A 19,804-nucleotide genomic window follows, 5' to 3' on the forward strand; every position below is an offset into this window, starting at 1 on the left:
ATCAGTTCAAAATGATGTTTATAAGCAAGTCTAGGAAAATTAGGAAAGGTGCTGCACCAAGATAATAAGTATTTTAAGTATGGTTTTTGAGTAGTTAAAGAGGGCAAAACACACAGTAAGAGTTAATATAAAAACTTCACATAAACAAATATTTTTGATATAAATTCTTGTTCTAAAATTTGGTTTAAACGAATTGCGACCCAATGTATGTAAGATAAGATAGATCTTGCATATTGGTAATGCAACACAAATCAATACATATGTTTGTAAAAACCTCAAATTGGGCATACAGTCATCTCTTGGGTTAATATAGCAGAGCAGCGCTGTGTTTCCAGGTCATTGGGATGCACCCCCTCGCTCTACTTCTCCTCTCCCAATAGCGGGTAAATCCCACCAGGCTCTCATTCCTAACCTTCACCTACACCGCCTTACATCACGGCACCACCATCTATTCCTCCATATCTCTATCTATATTCTTTCCATGGCTCAGAGATGGTGATTAAAACTATAAGACCTGAAAATAGGCCTCAGGCAAACAGTCTCAGCTAGGGATAACAGAGAGAGAGAGGAGAGACAGAGTGAGAGAGATACAGAGGAAGAACGAGGTACAGAGAAAGCAGAGAAACTAAAGCAAAGAAGAAAAAACAAGAGACTTGGCAAGAAGAGTAAAGTAGACCAGATAGCAGAATAAAGGAAAACAAGAAATAGATAGAACATCAGAAAGAGTGATATGGACCAGGCAGGTCTTTCCAACCGTGTGAATCCAATCTCCTTAGAGACGCTGGAGCCAGATGGACAGGGCAGAAGGTGTCAGTGAGAGGAGGGAGGGGGAGGGGGGAGGGAGGGAGGGGGAGGGAGGGAGGGAGTGTGGTGTTGTCCTAACCTTGAAGAAGCCAATGATGCCCACTCCATATTCCACGCAGTACTTGTCCAGCAGCTCTCGGTTCCAGGCGTCCAAGTTAACATACTTGAGAATGTTCTCATAAATCACCAGAGTGAAACGCCCCCTCTCTTTGTCCGTCAGTGTGGGCATGTCCCCTTTACCGGGGGAGATTTCAGTCCGGTACCTGAAGCGGCCAGACTCCAAGATGGCCACAATCTCCTGACCCAGTTGAGAATACTGGCTTTCCACAAACACCAGAACCACAGGATCTGTCCTGGCCCCTCCAGGGTCCGCCCCCGGACCCCCCGGGACGCCCCGCAGAGGAAGTAGGCGTGACGGAGTGACCCTGGGGTCGTCGGAGTCGGCGGAGGCTCCCTCTGCCCCCGACACGCCCCCTCCCGACGGCTCCAACTCCCGCTTGACGCCATAGAGGAAGTAGGCAGAGATGAAGACACTCACGGTGCAAAAGAGGAAGAGGAGGAGGAGGGAGGTCTGCAGAGGGAGGAGACGGACCAGCCGACGGAGGCGTGTCACGCATCCCAGCATCGTCTCACGCCACACCACTCCGCCCCACCAGCCCAGCAACACGGGGACAGTCTATCTCGGTGAGGGTAGAAAACAGCGAGCAGGGGTACCTCACAACAAACTCAGTCTTTCTATTGAGTTAAACACAAACGGCGTCAAGGGAGCAGCTGCAGCAGCTACTGGAGAAAGAAATGAGACGGTCTCACTTTGGCTCTCCCTCATATTGCAGCGCTGCTTATGTCACCATGGCAGAGAAATAGGGGGCCTTGGACCGCTGGTACACACTTGCGCCTTAGAGGGAAGGCTGGCTGCCCGAATCACTGGTGGAGAAAGATGATGGAAGACTCCATCACCTGTCCATCATGTGAACCTGCCAACCATGTCCCGGTGAGATTTCCCCCCGCTCTTTTGATTGGAGAATGATCTCTTGAGAAAAGCAATGTCATGCAGGTCATCTCAGCATTCCCTCAGGATCGAATCTCATCACCTAGAAAACAACAAAAAGAAGAAAATGATGTCAAAATCTTAAAGCACAGCAACGGTTTCTATAGAACAAACGACATATTGCTTTCTGTTGTTGTGTGGGTTTAGCTGTGTGTGGGAGATGTGTGTATACTGCCAGTGCCAACGCTCTAAAAGTTCACTTCCAAAGTAGTCCCTGCATTCACCTACACACAGTTAAAGCTGCCAATTTCCCCCCACACACACACGCGCTCATAACCCCTGTGTACGCAAACAAAAACACACACAAAAAACATTCGCTCACGCAGCCTCCACACAATCGATAGGCAGAATGTGAGTGACAACAAAGGCTGAGGGCGAGCCAATTCCTGATTCAGTCCGATAGGAATGTGCGACTGCATACAGGTGAAGCCATCACCCGCGGGGACACTCGCCTTCTATTTCCCTCAAATCCTCAACGGTATCACGCCGAGAATGGAGAGCAGGAGAAAAGCAAGCATTCGGTAGGGAAGCAATCCAAGAGCAGAGGAGTGGGTGACAGTGACAGAGAGACCTAGCAACAGTAAGATCCTTTACTCCGGGAGAAACCCCCTTATCACACTCAATATACACCCCTACCCACTCTGCAGACCTATCATAATACTCCAGCCTTTTAGTCAATCTCCATCAAGCCGAGTGAGGAAAGTACAAGATGCAGCATGGAAATGGTGTGAGCTAGTCACTTACAAATACATCATTTCTGCATTTAGGGGCTTGTGGAGAAAAGAGACAGAGCTGCATTACCTTTGCATGGTAACGCTCTGTCCATTAAGCTAGAGAGCGACTGAGGTGCACACATTAAACCCTTTATAAAACCCTAGATACCACATTAGAGTAGAGTCACAACCCTCTCAACCCAAAGACATTAAACTGTGACCACCAAACCCATCAAGACTCATCCGACACAAATCAGACATAAAATAGATTTGATAATGCCATCAAAGGGTTTGTTAGTAACACTATAAACTGAGGTTTGATTAAAAGGGGGCTGACATTAAAAATACAAAAGTGGCCATACTGTGCTCAGTGCAGTGAATCCTATGAGCTGCAAACATCCATCTGATAAATTTACAATCAATAAAAGATTTTTCACGGCCTCATTGGAGATAAAGCTCAGATCATTTCATACACTCCCTATAGATATTCCTTTGATTGAATAATTTATCATTCATATAAACAGAGTACTACTAAATTCAGCCCATATAGTGTCCCTTAGATGTAATCAAGGTCAGCATTCTCTTGTGTAGCTCTGCCCCCTCCAGCCTTCCAGCTAAGCTTATCAGGACGCCTTCGATGTCCCTGCAAGAGCAGAGGAAGAAATCACACTTCCATTTCTCTGAGTCGTGTCCAAGTTTCTTCTTTGCAGGGAGGCAGAGTCTAATGTAAAGAGAGGCCGTGAAAAAACAGTGGGCGTTCAGAGAATGTATCGCAGCCAAGCAGACAAAAACCAACAGCCCTGGTCTCTTGAAGATCCCCCCGGTACCTTGTTTGTTTGTCTTTTAAAGGGTATCGGGGTTCGTGTCATGGCATATCAAAGTATGATTAGCCACAGGAAGCGACTGCTGCTAGAAACAGTGAAGCAGAAGAGAAGCCAGGGGAGACAACACCCGACAACAGTTCTCAAGGTCTTTTGAAGAGAGGACTTTTGTTTGCAACAAACAATACAAAAATAATAATTTAAACTTTCTCATAAAAAAAATTCCTTTCAAAAAGAAATTGGCCTCTATATACCTCAATATTATTGGTCAATGTTTCCAAGCTACCTGTTTTACTTGTGCATTGTGGATTTTTCCTACAATCAAACAATATTTGTGTTTACTTTAATTGTTTAAAACTTGAAAAAACACTTCAAATAAAGAATTGGTCACCTTTTCCATCTCCTTCACTGGTGCATTGCTGCATTTCTTGGCGCACTACCGTCACGTGTACATCATTGGAACGGTGTAAAACCATCACATCATGATGCGTACCATGATGCCCTTGTGCAGATGCATGAGACGTGTTGTATATTGATAACTTTATCAAAAAATGCAATAATTTAAAACAAATCCAGCTCCACTCTTTAGAAAGAAGGTCACCTTAAAGTCATTTTCTGTTAATGATTCATCTGAATGGATGTTATCTCGGTCTGAAGGGCGACAATGAGCTCTGCCCTGACTCTACGGGCACTGTTGACAAGGCTTAGGAGCAGATTGAATGTCGACACAACACAAACAGAGCAGAGGCACAGAAAACCTCACTTCTTGCCCAATTCGCAGCAGTGATGACCGCCTCCCAATGTTGACCTTCAGACTGAGCCACAGAGAGCTACAACCAAAGGAAGGAAGGCAAAGGGAGAGTGTGAAAGCCTGAGAGGGGGAGTCAGAGACGTCACAAATAGAGGGAAAGCTCAAGGCCTGGAGTGTGAAGCTACAGCTTTGAGATTGGGTCAGCTAAATAGAGAATACATTACATTAGACTATAATGGAGATGAGGATATAGCACTGACCAAACAGAATAATGGTTAATGGATCTTAAATGTCTGCACGGCACACCCATATCACCTAATGTGTCTTCTACTTCCTGTGCTATGTATACCTTAGAAGAAGCCAAGATACAACCGCAAACATCTCCGTACTCCTTCCGCCAAAATAATTGATGAAAAGTGTAGAGCAGGAAGAAAAGAGAACATGAATATTTCATGTTTAGCTGATGAGAGGTATAGCCAGCAGACATCTCTCTAAGGTAAAGAGCAGCCGAAAGGTGCGTAGAGACCAGAGTGTTTCAGTCTGCCACAGAGAGTCAGATGGCAGATGGAGACTAATGCGTACCTGATAGCCAACCGTTTTTATTCTCAAAATATGGAAAGAGCAGAGGCTGAGTATGAGCTCTGTAATTGTGCACGTGAACTAAATGTTTCCCTAAATGGAGATGGCAGAAAGACCAATAACAGGAAACAAAGAGCAGCAAAGTGAAAGGAGAACATGAATGTAAAAGGGAGACAAAAGCAGATTAAAGGACAAGATGATCGACAACCAAACCGTGATAAAAAACAAAACGGATTGGTGGGAGAAAGGAGCAGGAAATTCACCCCTAAGGCAACCATAAATCTCGAGGCTTTGAAAACATCAATTAAAACAGTCCCCTCGTTATTTTATAGCAGCTGAAAGATGGTGACAGAAGGAAGTGGCGGCATAAACAATAGCAGGTGACGGCCGAGAGGACAGACTAATGCTTTTCCTCGGGGTGGGTGGTCACTAAAACCCGCTCCCTCTACATCATGGGAAGCAGGCCAGAACCATACTGCTAGATTAATGAGAGACGATGAGGAACCGGGCAGCAGAGCCTCAGCTGTAACAACCCCCTGGATAAACAACGCTAAGGTTGGCCATATGTAGCCTCACACGTCCTGTCCACTCTTCCCCCCCCCGCCCCCCCCCCCCCCCCCCGCCCCCCTCCTCCTCCTCCTCCCTCCCTGACACTGCTGTTGCACTTCTTTTAAAGTGTGTATAGGACCAAGTGTCCCAGGGCTTGTGAAGAGTGTTAGTACATTAACACTGTCGGCCAGGGTCGGACTAGCCGTGGGTGATCCCTTCGACAAATAAACGTTTAAGAGGAGAGCTGGACCCTCAGAGCCCCTCAGGACATAACAGTATCCCCTTCTCTCCCCCCGCTGCCCCCTGTCTCCGACCCCTCGCCACTGACTGACAGAAATAAACGATGACCCTCTGTGTTCAATCACCACAGGCCTTGGCAACCGCACGCTCTCCATGGAAACGGCGGAGTTACGTTGTGTTCAGAGGCATGGAAACTGTGCAGAAGGAAATAGAGAGAGGGCGGTAATCCATGGGACACTCGTCAAAAGGCTACTGTGGTTGTCACTTTTCTGTCTTTGTCTGGGAATCAAAGTGCATGTACCACAGCGGCTCGATCACAGTGGGGACACGCCCGAGAGACTCATTAAGAGAATCAAAATTGTCCCTCTACAAAAGCATGTGTGTTTTGTTCTTCTTTTATTCCTGAGCAAATATTCGTGAGCTCTTGTGCAAACACTCAGGCTTCACAAAGGACAAAAACAACTTTGATCTGGCCGTTTGAATTGTACATGGGTCAAGGTTAAGAATTGGCAAAAAAAGACGCCAATGTAATCCCCAATCGGTAATCCTGTTAATCTCGACACTGCAAACGGCACCAAATGTGCTCATGCCAGCTCTGTTACTGTGTGAGATGCCTTGAAGGGATTAAGAAAAGAGACACAATAGAGTGATGAAGGCGGGGATTGAACATTGTATTGAGAGTGATCAAAATTCGATGTTATCTTTACTCCTCGCTGTGTCGGAAAAAGGGTGCACGAGTTACTCAACCGTAATAAACAGCGACAAGACCACTGTGCAAAATTCTGCACCACAAGCAGCGAGAAGCAAACCTAAAGCGAATTTCTGTATTTGCATTCAGCCTCCTACCCTTTCTGGCGAGAGATTAAACTTCAAAAAGCACAGTTTTTCATATTTCTTTTAAAGCACATCTAAAGCAACAAACAAGCACCCAGGAGAAGCAGGGGCTCGCCTTCTTAAAGAGGTTACATCTTGAAAGCCACAGTCACAGGTTTTTCTTCCTTTCCTTAAGCCAGCCTTGGCATTCATCAATATAGAATCAATCAATCTGAAATTTGAATTTCATTTATGCATTCATTGTGGTGACTGCGATTAAAGGCTTAGACCATGAAATAGTGTGGAACGCGTCACCGTATTTTCACTCCAGCTTGAGCCTCCCACCCTACAGCCAGCCTGAATGCACAAGCAGGCAGCTTCATTTTAGTTGCAAACATTAACACCGACACTTCCCTCTCCCTCTGTCTCATCAATTCATTTCATGCCACTGCGTGAAGGACAGAGGACTCGGGAGGGAAATGTAGTTTTGCCTTCTAATTCCCCAGAAAGTGACTTTCAGACCATTTCCTGTACCAAACCATGCGGCTGAATTATCACATCATTTTTCAGCACCTCAATTTACTGTCCCCAAGACTGAGGCAATTTCACAGAAGAAAAATGCCTTTTCTCAATTTGCCCGTGCCCCTCGAATTGCATCTCAAGGCCCTACTTGAAGACCTCGGTCCCAGCGCTGTCGTAATTGAAATGATTGCAATGTTATTCGTTGACACAGTAATGGGACAAAGAGGCAAAGACTCATCTTTAAATCCAGGCAAGGGAGTGCAATCTTTTCCTAAGAGCAATTATGAATAGAATGGGGATGACAGCTTGAAGTGTGTTCAATGACAATTAGGGCGAATTGGGGGATTTCTGTACCACTGCTGTTCTGTATATATACAGCACAAGATAAAGATCTCAGACTTCCATTACATGAGATCATGTCAGATCACATCAACACAGATATCATCCGCTATGAAGATAACCTGAGCAGGCACAGGCATAATGGCATGATTACACATTCATATTATGTGGGGAAGATTAGGCCCAAGATGAATAAAAACACAGGGCAGAGAATCAAATATACATGGCACTCTCAGAGTCTTTTTCATCTTAGAAAAGGCTCCCAAACCTCCTGTTCCTTTAGATCTGGGATCTCAAGCAGGAGGGATCTGAGAGCGGCAGGAAGTGTAAAATGGATTACCTCACTGTGTGAAAAGCAGTATGGATGAGCTGTGGGAGCCAAGGGAAAATTGTGGCAGGGTGGAGATGAAGCGAGGTAGGGTCATTAGGGAACGGTGGAGCAGAGATGTGAAATGGAGACTTTCCTCAGCGGATATACTCCTCTGGGTGGTGGGGTAGAGTGGAGAGCGCAGAACACCTTCATCAATAGCCTCGATCCCCTCGATCGCAAAAAACAAAAAGCACAGCTTACTCGTGTATAAACACACACCCCCACTCCTCCTGCTGATAACCACCGGCAGCTCACTACCACAGTATATCTATTTATAGACACTCTGTGCCCCATTTACAGGCATTGGGACACTGGATCTGTACAATAAAAAACAGTGGGGGCCATGGAAGACATCATTTGTATACTGCAGACCTTTATTAGTCACTTTTAAGCAGCCAAAAAGGAGTCAGCGACGGCACAGAGAAAAGACAAAGACACGTATAGAAAATACTGTGCTGAAAACTCCATTAGGACGGACTGTTGAACCGTTATTATTTTTGAAACGCCGACAGACCCAAACACGCGAGTTGTCACGTCTAAATTAACTGCCATCCAAGTCATGTGACTACACTGCAGACAGATTATTCAGAGAAAGAGAAATAATTGACCCCACTTTGAAAGCTCTGCACATGATTTCATCTTTGAGTGGCAATACAGAACATTACCCAGCGCCCGCATGAGAGGATCTCCTATGGTGTGTGCAATTGAAATACATAATAATTTCCTTTTTTTGATGGTTCGACATCATGCATATGGATGTCCAGCAGGCTTGAAATTAAAGCGGTGGCATGTTTATGTGTGGAAATTATAGGAAGTACCTGAAGCAATGAATAACCCCCACGCTTTATTTTATTTCATAACAATAAAAAAGCTAAATTCCAAGCAAAGTGGGGTCCACCTAAGTCTATTGGATTTGTGAGAGGAGAAATAGGCTTGTAGAGTCTGGGACAGCCAGTGCATGCACAGGAAGGAGGTGGCTGAGGCAGGAAGGGGTTGGTCATTTATCATTTTTGTCAGTCCTAGTAGAAGAGGGAGGTGGGGCACGGGGGCTTTCATATAAATTGAGTGTAGGTGGAATCAATGTGGCGTTGTTGGCGAGAGGAGGGGGGGAGAGGGAGCCAGATCAATGCTGGTGGGAGTGACTGTTTGTTCCCATTGTTTATCTACTGTCATCTCAGGACGCTGCTGAAGGACAGGGGAGCATGGCGGGCAGCACAACGTCTCCATTGGGACTTAGGATTGGTAATTGGTCTCTCCTTATACAGACAATGAACATCACTCGGAGGTGAAAGTCATACTGCTCGTGTATAAGGCACGTCTGTGTGTGTGTGTGTGTGTGTGAATATGCGAGTGAGCGTGGGAGTTGGGGGGGGTTGTGAGTGGAAGGGAAGGGGCACGAACAGATAACCGTGGTTTCATGGTGCAGTGTCTGCTGATCAAATCAACTTCCTATTGAGCAGAGAAAACCCTATCCTGAGCGGCACAGATTCTCTGACGAAAGCACAACAGTTTTATTAAGACCTTTATACCTGCTGGGGAACAGCAATAACAGATTTGCTGACCTGACTTGAACCAGAGATGCTATCGAACAACAACAACAATGCTCGCAGATGAATAAAAGAAAAACTATCAAACTAATAATAAAACCCCAGGCATGCTGTGACACGGCCAGTGGCACACACATAAACAATATAACCGTCTTATCTACTCAATCATTGTTTCAGAGACTGAGGGGAAACGAGCGTGTATCTCGCAGTGTAATAGGGATAAGAACAATACCTGCTCATGAAATGATGATGAGCTAGATTCGAGGCCGCTCAGTGAATCTCAGGTATTATCATTCCCAGGGGAGCACTACCGCTCCCTTCCTCTTTCCTACCCTCTCCCCCCTTTTCACACCTCCCTCTTCCATCTTCTCTTCTTTCATGTCCAGATAAGAAAAAGCCCGCACTGATCTGACTGTGATTCGCGCAGCAGAAATGCGTTCCCATGGGAATATCACGGTGCGGAAGAATAGCTGACACAAGAGATGAGATTCTGTTGTGCTGCCCATATTTTTGCCTGCAAGATCAAACAGATAGTATTTTTCCTCCTGCATAAAAACATGCTCATAATCATCAGTTCGCTTTCAGAGCACAATCAAAAAACAACAGATAAATGGATGGAAGTGGAAATGTGTCTAGAGGGCCGTATACTGTATGTTTTACATAAACAAACAGTTCACACTTGACACGTGCCCCCCATCGCGCTAATTGCAGGCAATAAATGTGTGAAAACTCCAACTTCACAGAACTGAAATACCCAGCCCCATGATTGGTTTATCGCAATAACAATAATTACACTCCCAATTGTAGCCCCGGTCATGAATGCTATTACAAATCCTGTGTGTGTTTGAAACGGAGTCCCCCTCATAATTTCTGCCTTAGTCAAGGTTTTTAAAACACAACCACAATGAAGCATCGCTACACAGCCCAGTAATACAACGTGGCAGTTTTCACCCTTAGACTGTTTCTTTGCTGTTTGCTGTGATTGTATTATCTACAAAAAGATCTACAAATATAAGATGGATCACCACTGAAACAATCCCACAACATGCTGGTGATGGGAAGGCCACAATAAAAAAATTATTTGTTTTATTGTTTTATGTCCTATATATATATATATATTATGTTGCATTGTTGGAGGAGCTCGGGAAAAGGCACTGATTTTTTAGCTCTATATGTGATGTATGGATATTATTTTCAGAATATTGTTAAAAAAAAATCATAACGATTTATTCAAGGAGGCATAATCAGTGCATTTGCTTCTCAAAAGTTGCATAATAAGTGGAAATAAGAGCAGCTGTGGGAAGGCGTAGAAACTTAACAGCTGACATGTTTGTTTCAAAACTACAAAGGAGGTCAAAGGAAAATGTTAAACCATAACAAGAAAATAGCTTAATTTCCCCTTAGGTTCAGCAATTAAAAAAGGACTGAATCGGGTACAGTAGTGTCTTTGCCAAGAAAAGAGTCCTAAAAAAGGAGAATCTCTGCATTGAAGGACACAAGTGTGACGGCCACGAGAGGCCTCAGGGTTTCATGGCAGAGAAATGGGAGACACTGTGCATTCAAAAACTGTTGCCTGGGGGATTCGCCAGTCACCGTTTTATAACACAGCTGTAAAGAGAAAGCCACTGTGCAAAAAACTTGCATTACAACTCAGAGAGTTTTTGCCAGAAGGCATGGGGGAGAATCTGAAACAAAACTGAAGGAGGTTTAAAAGTGCAATGATAAGTAAATGCAGCTTTTTGGCCATTATAAAAGCTTTGTTTCAGCATAACCTCATCATCCCCACCATGAAGTCTGGTTCTAGTACCGTGCTGTGGAAATGCTTCTTTCAACAGTACTTGGCAACAGAAAGAAAGTACAGGAATTCATCAAGAACCTATAGGAAAAGTACGACAGAAGACAGTGACTTTAGGGAACATTTAACAAACTTTAGCCAAATGCTACACAGGGAATGGTCCTGAAGTGGCGGGGTCCAGACCTCAACCCAATTAAGAATAATCTACAGTTCATGAAACTAGACAGAGCTTGTTTATATGCGCTGGGACAGACCTTTCCCACAGTCATGAGCCAGTGAATGTTGCCAAACTAAAACTAATACTTACTGATATGAATACATTTTTGCGCTATCACTATTTAGTTTGTGTTTTTATCAGTTAATTAGTATAAAAAAACCACTTATATTCAATGTATCCAATAAAAAACCCAAAGGAAGGTGAATATTTCCTCCCACATTATACGTGCTAGGTCTCCTATACCCTGTCTCTCAAGACTCCCATGTTCGCCAAAATTAACACCGCTCTGCCACGGCTCACAGTTCTTTTTTTTACCAGCTCAAGTCTTAAATCGGCAACTGGTGTGGACTCTATGTCTTTTTCTGCCCCTCTCTGAAGCACTCTACCTGTCTCCATGCTGCTCTCCCTTTCTCTGTTCTCGTCCTGGACCAGAGGTTGAGGCATGTGTGGGTGTCACAGAGCTGACAGGTCTATCTGGGCTCTGTCTACTGTGCTGGCTCTTCCCATTTCCCCTCTTCACTGCCTCCTCTACAGCTGCTGTGTATCCTACCATGACACCACGCGCACACATGCACAGACACACAGACACACACATAGAATATCAGCTTACAGAAGGGGGTAGCTGAGGCCTGAGCACAGGGTCAAACCTCCAAGGGGCAGCATGCATGGTGTATGTCCTGGACAACACTTTAAAAAAATAAATAAGGAAATGTTATTTTTATCTTAAGAGGGAACCAGGCCAATGGAGGGAGGGAGGAGCGGAGAGAGAGAGAGAAAGGTGTATTTATGTGGGAAGAGAGCTATGCTTTTTCCTGTCAGTTCAAGGAAAGCCTGTCAGAATTATGGATTAAACGTCTCTGTGCAGCATCGTATACACACACACACTGCCTGACAGTTTAATGGTGTGCATGTATATGTGTACTCAAGTGTAGATGTGTGCACATTTAAGTGTTGCTGGTTGCATTCGGCTTGACGATGTGATATGGGTCGAAACAACCAATCTGAAAAGCAGACTGTCATATAGTGTGTTAGCCATGCAAAATCTAAAATCTGTCTCCTGCCGCCCATCCATAACTGGCCAGCAGCTGCTGAAGTCAACGCGGTTCAGCAGCCACACGCCGTCACCATAAACCCTATGTAACACATTTCTCATTTGCAACGCCTATCAACCATTTGCTCTCCTGAGCACACAAACAGCCGTTTCCACTCTCTCTCTCTCTCTCTCTCTCTCTCTCTTACACACACAAAGATACACACTTCCACACTTGGATTGGTGGGCTGTTTTTCATCCCGCTGGCTGTAACAGGTGTGTGGGGGTAGGAAGTAGTAAGCTGATCCAGCCATGAAGACCAAGTCCTTCCCCTCTCCTGCCAAAACATACCCAGTCCCAGTGCTATCCTTCACCTCCTGAAGGGAAACTTCCAATCAGTTCAGCAGATCAATACAGCCTAGCCTCAGGATACAGGCTCTGAAGTTAACTAGGAGCACTTAAGGAGAGGGGATCTGTATTGATCACAAAGGGTTAATGAGGCCTTGTGTGCTGGCTAGGCTTTTTTGAGAAAGGAAATGTGTGATTCAGTCACTTAGTTGATACAAATTGGTAACTCACTTGATTGCTGCTGAGGATTTTTTGTGACTATTCACAGTGCATCGCCTTGCGTTTTGACAGTCTCCACAGAGGTGAATTAGGCGAGATGAAATAATGATAACGGCTCCTCAGTCAGAGGAGAGCACAGTGCCACAATGAATCAGTGCAGACCAGAGCTAGAAGACCAGAAAGAACACTAACTGCTTAATCTTTTATAGATACACAGGTACATACACTGAGTATGATAAGGTTCAGAATGCCACGACATCTTTTCTCCAATATCAATTATTCAGCATTGCCTTTTCTAACCCTTTAATTATACATCTGTGTAGGAACAACAAAGGCTAAGGATGTACACTGTGTGCCTGCTTAGAAAGGCCATGACAATGAGACCGGATGGGGGAACCTTAGCCTTTAGGTAGGGGTAGGAGGAAGACGGAAGCAAAAAGGCCTTCGGGCAGCTTTGCCCTGCGGTCGAGCTGTCATTCATGATGTGTCAGCCTCACCCACTGTGTGATCCGAGATCAAAGGGTTAACTGAAACGCTGGCCTATAGCCCTGTGCTTACATTATTCAACAGCTTGTTACAACAGCCTGCTCCCTGATCTCACACACACACAGCGAGAAGGAGCTGGAAACTCCAGGGAGGGGAACATGAGGGGCGAATAGCCGGATTAAGAAAAAGGGATGACAGAGAAAGCGGGAGAAGAAAGATAGGAGAAGGGTGGAACTGAAGGATGTGAAAAAAAGTTGAGGCGTGGAAAAAAAAGTAGGGATTCAATAGGATGAAAAGAGGTATTGAGAAAAGGGAAGGATGAGAAAGTGGTGAAAGATAGTGAGAGAGCACAGGTGGACAGACAATCTGCTTGTTGCCACAGGAGACTGATCAAAATCAACGAATATGGACGTTTAACCTTTGACCACATACCTAATGTGTTAGCTCAGTTTACCCTGAGGGACGCAGAGGTTTCATTTCCAAACTTTTCAAAACAGAAAAACACTACAGTCCATTTTTTACAACTAAATTATGATGAACTGTAACTATGATGGAAAGCCTTTCCTTACATAAAGGTTCAAATATTTGTCTTTTTACTACTTATTCCCCATAAGACACTGAAATATTGGCTGGTAGTGAGTTGGACGAGGTAATGTTAAAAGTATCCAGTGGCTTAAGGCTCTTCTGAGATATTACTCAGAGACGCGCAAAATAACAAAGCAAAACAACATCCATCAGACGAGCACCGATCTGACAGCGACCATGTTTTGGGAGCGCCCTGTTTATAGTCCCAGACTCACGCCGCTGCTCAGTGAGCGGGCTTCTTTGTTCATTAATTGATTGGCCTCCCCTGCTGGGCCTCAGTAACTAGGTTACACAGATCCATGAAAGGAAGAGGATTGCCCCCCCCCCCCGGTAAAAGGCGGAGGACGGATAGACAACTCCTGGGTAGAAATCCGAGTGTTAATATAACTAATGGAGTGAGGACGACAGTAACTTTATTGAAATCACCCTCATCTAATTAGAGCAAGCAGCTGATGAGAGTAAAGAGGGACGGGAAGGAGGGTTGGATTTCATTATGCAAGGGTGATGTCACCGTCGTATCAACTGAATGGGCGAGGCTGCGGAAAGGTGAAGTGATGGTTGTGAGGGGGAGAGATACAGCGTAATGTTCATTATTCAGCTGTCACACACATCACACACAGACGGGAACTTGTAACATCACGTCACTTTGCTCACTGTACCTGTCGTCTGCTGATATAATGGAAGCAGGTTATGGGAAGTGCAGAGGTTGTTGTGAACATCGCGCTGAGATCACAGACGCTCGCTCTCACTGAAGCACTCGCCTTGATGAGACCAAGTGACCTCTGAGACAAGGGGGATGGCTTCACAGCTATGAACACATGTACTAGCTTTGCTCTAATGAAAGGCTGTAATGGCAACGTTTTACTCATTACTCAAGGTTTAACCTTTTCTCTCTATATAATACAGGACCAGGAACAACTGCCATTACAAAGTTCCTTAAATACCAGAGAAATTACAGATGTAAAAATGCCACAAATTTAGCAAATAAGCTTTTGGTCAGAAAACGAGTGTCAGTCGTCATTTTGATTGTAGGGCTTATAACTCTGGGGGGAAAAGAGTGGGCTGACCTCAAGCCACCAAGTCCAAAACCACCAACCAGTCTCTTTGAAAAAATGTCCCACAAGAGTTTAAAGACAGACTGTTTGGAAATAATGTTTTACTTTTTTGCTGTTGAACTGACGATACAACAAGGGTTAACTTGGCTGCTTACCAAAAAGCAATGCAAAATATTGAATACAAAGTTAATAAAGTCGCCACTGCAAAAGGACCACCATTATTCTACATTCAAATTTAAAGGGCAACAAACCATAAATATCTCAGCCAGCTATAACTCCTGGAATAACAGAGACGGAGACATGCTGTGGCCTCCCTGTCTGCGCCGGGCACAACAGCTGAACCAACGCAGGGCCTGCATCTGCCCGGCATACCTCAGAGGATACAAGTTTCCACCATACGCTTTATCCCTCAGGTGACAGGACTGAGCTTCCTCCAATAAACAGACGGACTGGGTTGTTGGCGATTTGGCAAACAGCGTCACTATCAGCCTGACAAATATTGGCATTGTGTGCTCTAATGGTCGATATGGGGGAGCAGTGTGGATGTCATTGGCAATAGGTCAGATTCCCAAACAAAAGGCCTTAGGCGGTCTATGGTGGAAAGAAAAAAAAGCCTATCACAGCATGACTTGGCAAAATAATTTTGCTGGCATAGTACTTCTGAAGTGGGGTTTGACAGCTCGCAACATAATCTTAATATATTATTTGATTCTACCAGCCCCGAGCGATGGAGTCAAAATGCATTACGAGCTCCATCGAGGCTCGAGACCCTGAGCGGCAGAGCAGTTGACCACTCCTCACAATAAATGACTTTTAGGTCACATGCGGAAGCACAGCAGAGATGAGGTTAATAATACTGTCACCGGTAGCCGCAGGGGAAGAGCAAAAGAAGCAAAGGAGACAAAATGAAAAAGAAATCTAAAGCTTTTTACGTGTATTCCTTTAGACTGCAAATTACCTAGTGTGCAAATTGCTATGAGAAAGCAGTCCACCTCCTCCCGACAGTCCCTCTAATGGTGTTGTCTTTAAAACCTTTATCACTAATTCATTACTTCTGATTTTCCAGCCGCAAGGGTTAAAGCTTTGTCTTCTGTCTAATTGAGAGCCGGTGGCTTCAGGCCCTAATCAGTCAAACCGACTAACAGCTTTGCTCAGGGGAGGAGGAAATCAAAAACAGCATTATTGTAGCAGTAGGCCATTTGCTCTGTGTGAAACTTCAAATGACTTTAATTTCAGACGCTGCAAGATGGTGTTTTGTGGAGTGGGTAACATGTCAGGCTGTAATGAATGTTGAGGTTCCCCCAGCTGTCGCTCTTCAGAAAGTGGATGCCTTCCTTAAGCAGAATGACATTTAAAGAATATGCCACATTTTCAAATAACTTTCAGTGCACATTAAAATCGATAAAAAAAATGTTCTAAAAAAGGGGAAAAAAAGCCATTTTATTTTCTCGCTACATCTCACTTCGCTCCCATCTCTCCCCTCACACATGGAAGTGTGCACAAGGCTAATTAGCTGTGTCGTATCCCTTGATGATTTTTCCATTTCCTCTCACTGGGAAGATTAACCAGCACATTGCTAATATCAGCTTCCACATCAACACAATTAGGTGAAGAGTGAAATGTGAGGCATGTTGTCACATCTCCCAGGCTTCATTAGGGCACACAAAAGACAGACAACTTGACGACAGACAACCGCTGCGTCTGCAGGTTGTGGAGGCACTGAGCAGGTGTACTTGGAAACCCAGACTGTCATCATGGGATGTGGTAAGAATGTGTCCTAGATAGTTCTACAGTTCGGTTTATTGTTGGAGGTAGAGGTTAAGAAAAGAGCTCAAAGGTCACGCCAATTTAAAAAGGCAGACTCCCGTCGATTTCACAAGGCTTATGTGTTGATTAAAGCCAAGCAGTGTCCAATTAATTATATATTTTTTAAATCTACTTTTGGCCTCAAAACAAAAAAGATGTGTGTCTCCTTGGTGCTAACAACTCGTCTATGATGTTGAGACTCAATTAAAACACATTTTCCTTGAATTTTTCTACGGAATAATAACCTGTCATCTGATCAGATGTAAATCAGATCAGGGTTAAACCTTTATACCGATTAGATTATATTACGTTACATATAATAATATCATTAGGCCAACCCTATTCACAGCTGACATGACTGGAATGAGGACAGGTTTTTGGGTTGGAGTCTATAAATTCCTTTAAAAAAAACGCCTCATTCTGCCAATCAACCAAAAGTTTTTGAGTAAGTATGAGGTAGAGTGCTGAGTTTTAGGATGAATATTAAATCAAAGAATGCCAAGTCTATCATTTTATGTCATCTAACTCTTTCCCAAGTTTGTCACAGGAGGCTGAAACTGAAGGAAGTCAAGAAGAAGCATCCATAGAGTTGGACATGCAGCCTGCTGCAGACTATCCATTGTTTCCAATTGTTTCCAGATGCTCCATACTCTAAGCTGTTGCATTCTCTGGCCAGGATGTGTCATTCTTTCAGTCAATCTTGGAGCTTCCTTTTATTTCACCTCAGCCAAGACACCACCCAATGAATCCTCCGAGAGCAAGTGAACTTCTGGGACCTTTGGGTTCCTTTGTCTTCTGTTCCGTTATGAAATATGCTGCAACAACTACTGAAAATAATTTACACACTAAGATACACAACCAAAGAAAAACCTACCGATTCCCAACAGTACAGGCTATTGAATAAACAGCTTGTTTATGCCAAGAATACGTTTAAGGAAGAACACAGAGTATTTTTCATTTCAAGGTTTCTCTTTGGCAGGTTAATCATTACACATGAGGCTTGGGGGGAAGAAAAAAAAAAAAAAAAAAAGAAAAAAAAGCAACGACAACAGCTGCATTAAAATTCCACCAAGATTAACTTGATATATTACAAAATATGACTAATTATACTAATGATGTCATTAATTTAAGACAGAATTTGTTACTGTAATGTAAACCAAAGACCAGAGGCCCCATCATTAAACATCACAGAGCTGGAAGCTACAACCCATTAACTAACAAGGCATACATAAACTACACCAGACAGCAACTCAATCTGACCTATTAATATCTGCTGATGCCATGTTACATTAAGTGTATTATATAAAGCTGAAACAATAAGTTGCAAACAATTAATAATGACAGCAATTTTGATAATTAACTCATTTTTCAAGTACATTATTATATCTCTTTAGTCATGATCACTAGTAGTTTCCGAAATGAAATACTAAAAGTGGCTTAAAGAATTAATATGAAGCTTGTTCTTTAAAGCACAAAAATAATAGTATCTAAATAAATGCAGCACATCATCTATATATGGAGAGAATGCATTCTATCATGCATACTGTTTTAGTAAAGTGACAGAAACAGATGCCACTTTGCACCATAAAGTTCTGCCATGTACTATGATGTTTCAAAAGTCGATGTTTCTGGATCCCTGCGTGGTATTGTCATTTAGGCTTTCAGGCCACCTTAAAGGTTTTCTGGCTGGGAAAACTTGCTTTTAACGCCTGCAGAATAGACACAGACAGGAAGACAGAGATATCCTTATGATCGGGTATGCTGTCAAATGATATTAGAGCACACAGCAGATATTTACAGCTTTCTGGAAACATCTGTAGGCTCATAGAGGACTGTAAACAACATGCTTACTAGAATCTCACACCCCCATGCTAACCAGGCCTGTCAATCAAAAAAAATCAAGCTAGTGGCTGCGATTCAGATGTGGATGAAAGAATAAAAGCTGCACGGCGGATGGTACGGCAAGCAGCTCCACCCCATGAGCAAAAAATGTGGCAATTAATTGTAAAAGACAAAAGAGAGAGTATAAACACTCAAAGAAACAAAACAAAAACACAACAAATGTCCCGCTAATTGAGATGTTTTGCTCGAAGAACAGCAGCAGATCATTTAGTGATAGCTTGAGCTACAAGTTCAAAAATATGTAACAGAAGAACAGAACAAAAAAAAGGGACTGTCATGAAGCCTACAGAGCAGAGAGGTGCAGGGGGAAAACAAGAACACGCTAGAACAGAGGAAATCTAACAAAAGACAACAGAACACAGTCAGAACACAGAGGAGCCGAGCACAACACACCAGAACAGGCTGTAATTGTGTTGTGCAGGACTGACCCCAGCGCATCCCAGCAGGCATTGCATGATGAATGGGCCTGGCGATGACTACATCCCACATCCCTCCTCCTCCTCCTCACATGCTCTTTTCTCTCCCTTTCCTCTCTGTCACCACTATTAGCCCTCCTTCTGTCCCTCCCTTTGCTCCCCTCCTCTCCCCAAAACCGCACTCTATTCAGCTGCTGCCATCCCACAAGATTAATTTGCATTCAGTGCACTTAGTCCCCGTATTGTGCTCTGACACAATGACATATTACAGTGCATGGCACACCTATTAAACATATAGTCTAGCTTGAGGGTCGAATTTTTTTTTTATGCAAGATAGTTATGTTGAAGTACAAAAGTGTGGTTCAAGAAGAGAGAGGCTTGATTGGTTATGAACGCAGAGAGGCTCTGACATACAAGTCAGGGCAGAATCATTACAGGAACAGTTAGATAACCTCGATTAATGATTCACTAGACCCAAACTAATAAACTGGGTCAGATTGTGTTAGCAGTAGTAGAACAGAGAGACCTTCAGGTTAGGCTGTGTGAGAAAGAACAGCAGCAGTAAGAGCGAGACGGGGAGGGAGCAAGAGAAAGAGAATTAAAGAGTGGGGGGAAAAGCGATAAAGGTGTTGGTGTAACTCCACTATCGACCCTGAGGAAAGAGACAGTAATGCATGGGAAATAGGCTTTTTCCTTCAGATTGTTTTTGCTCCTGTTCTCCTTCTACTGTTCCATCATTCCCACGTCCAAGGGGAGCAAAAGAGGGAGACCAAATTTAATTTGCTACACCGTCTCTAGCCATCATACTTTGTGCCTGGGGACAAAAGAAATGGATTCTGGAATTTAAAA

General features: G+C 43.9%; 1 protein-coding gene across 1 annotated transcript in view; it reads right to left on the reverse strand.

Annotated features, from left to right (window-relative positions):
- The window catches only part of ndst1a (N-deacetylase/N-sulfotransferase (heparan glucosaminyl) 1a), a 42,628-nt gene that overhangs the window by 15,162 nt on the left and 7,662 nt on the right, over positions 1-19,804 (reverse strand). The window contains exon 2 of the mRNA XM_034115832.1: positions 884-1,895. Coding sequence (XP_033971723.1) covers positions 884-1,429 — 546 coding nt within the window. The 5' untranslated portion in view covers positions 1,430-1,895. The remainder of the gene's footprint in view (positions 1-883; positions 1,896-19,804) is intronic.

This window comes from Trematomus bernacchii, unplaced genomic scaffold, assembly GCF_902827165.1.
Source record: "Trematomus bernacchii unplaced genomic scaffold, fTreBer1.1, whole genome shotgun sequence".
Classification (NCBI taxonomy): domain Eukaryota; kingdom Metazoa; phylum Chordata; class Actinopteri; order Perciformes; family Nototheniidae; genus Trematomus; species Trematomus bernacchii.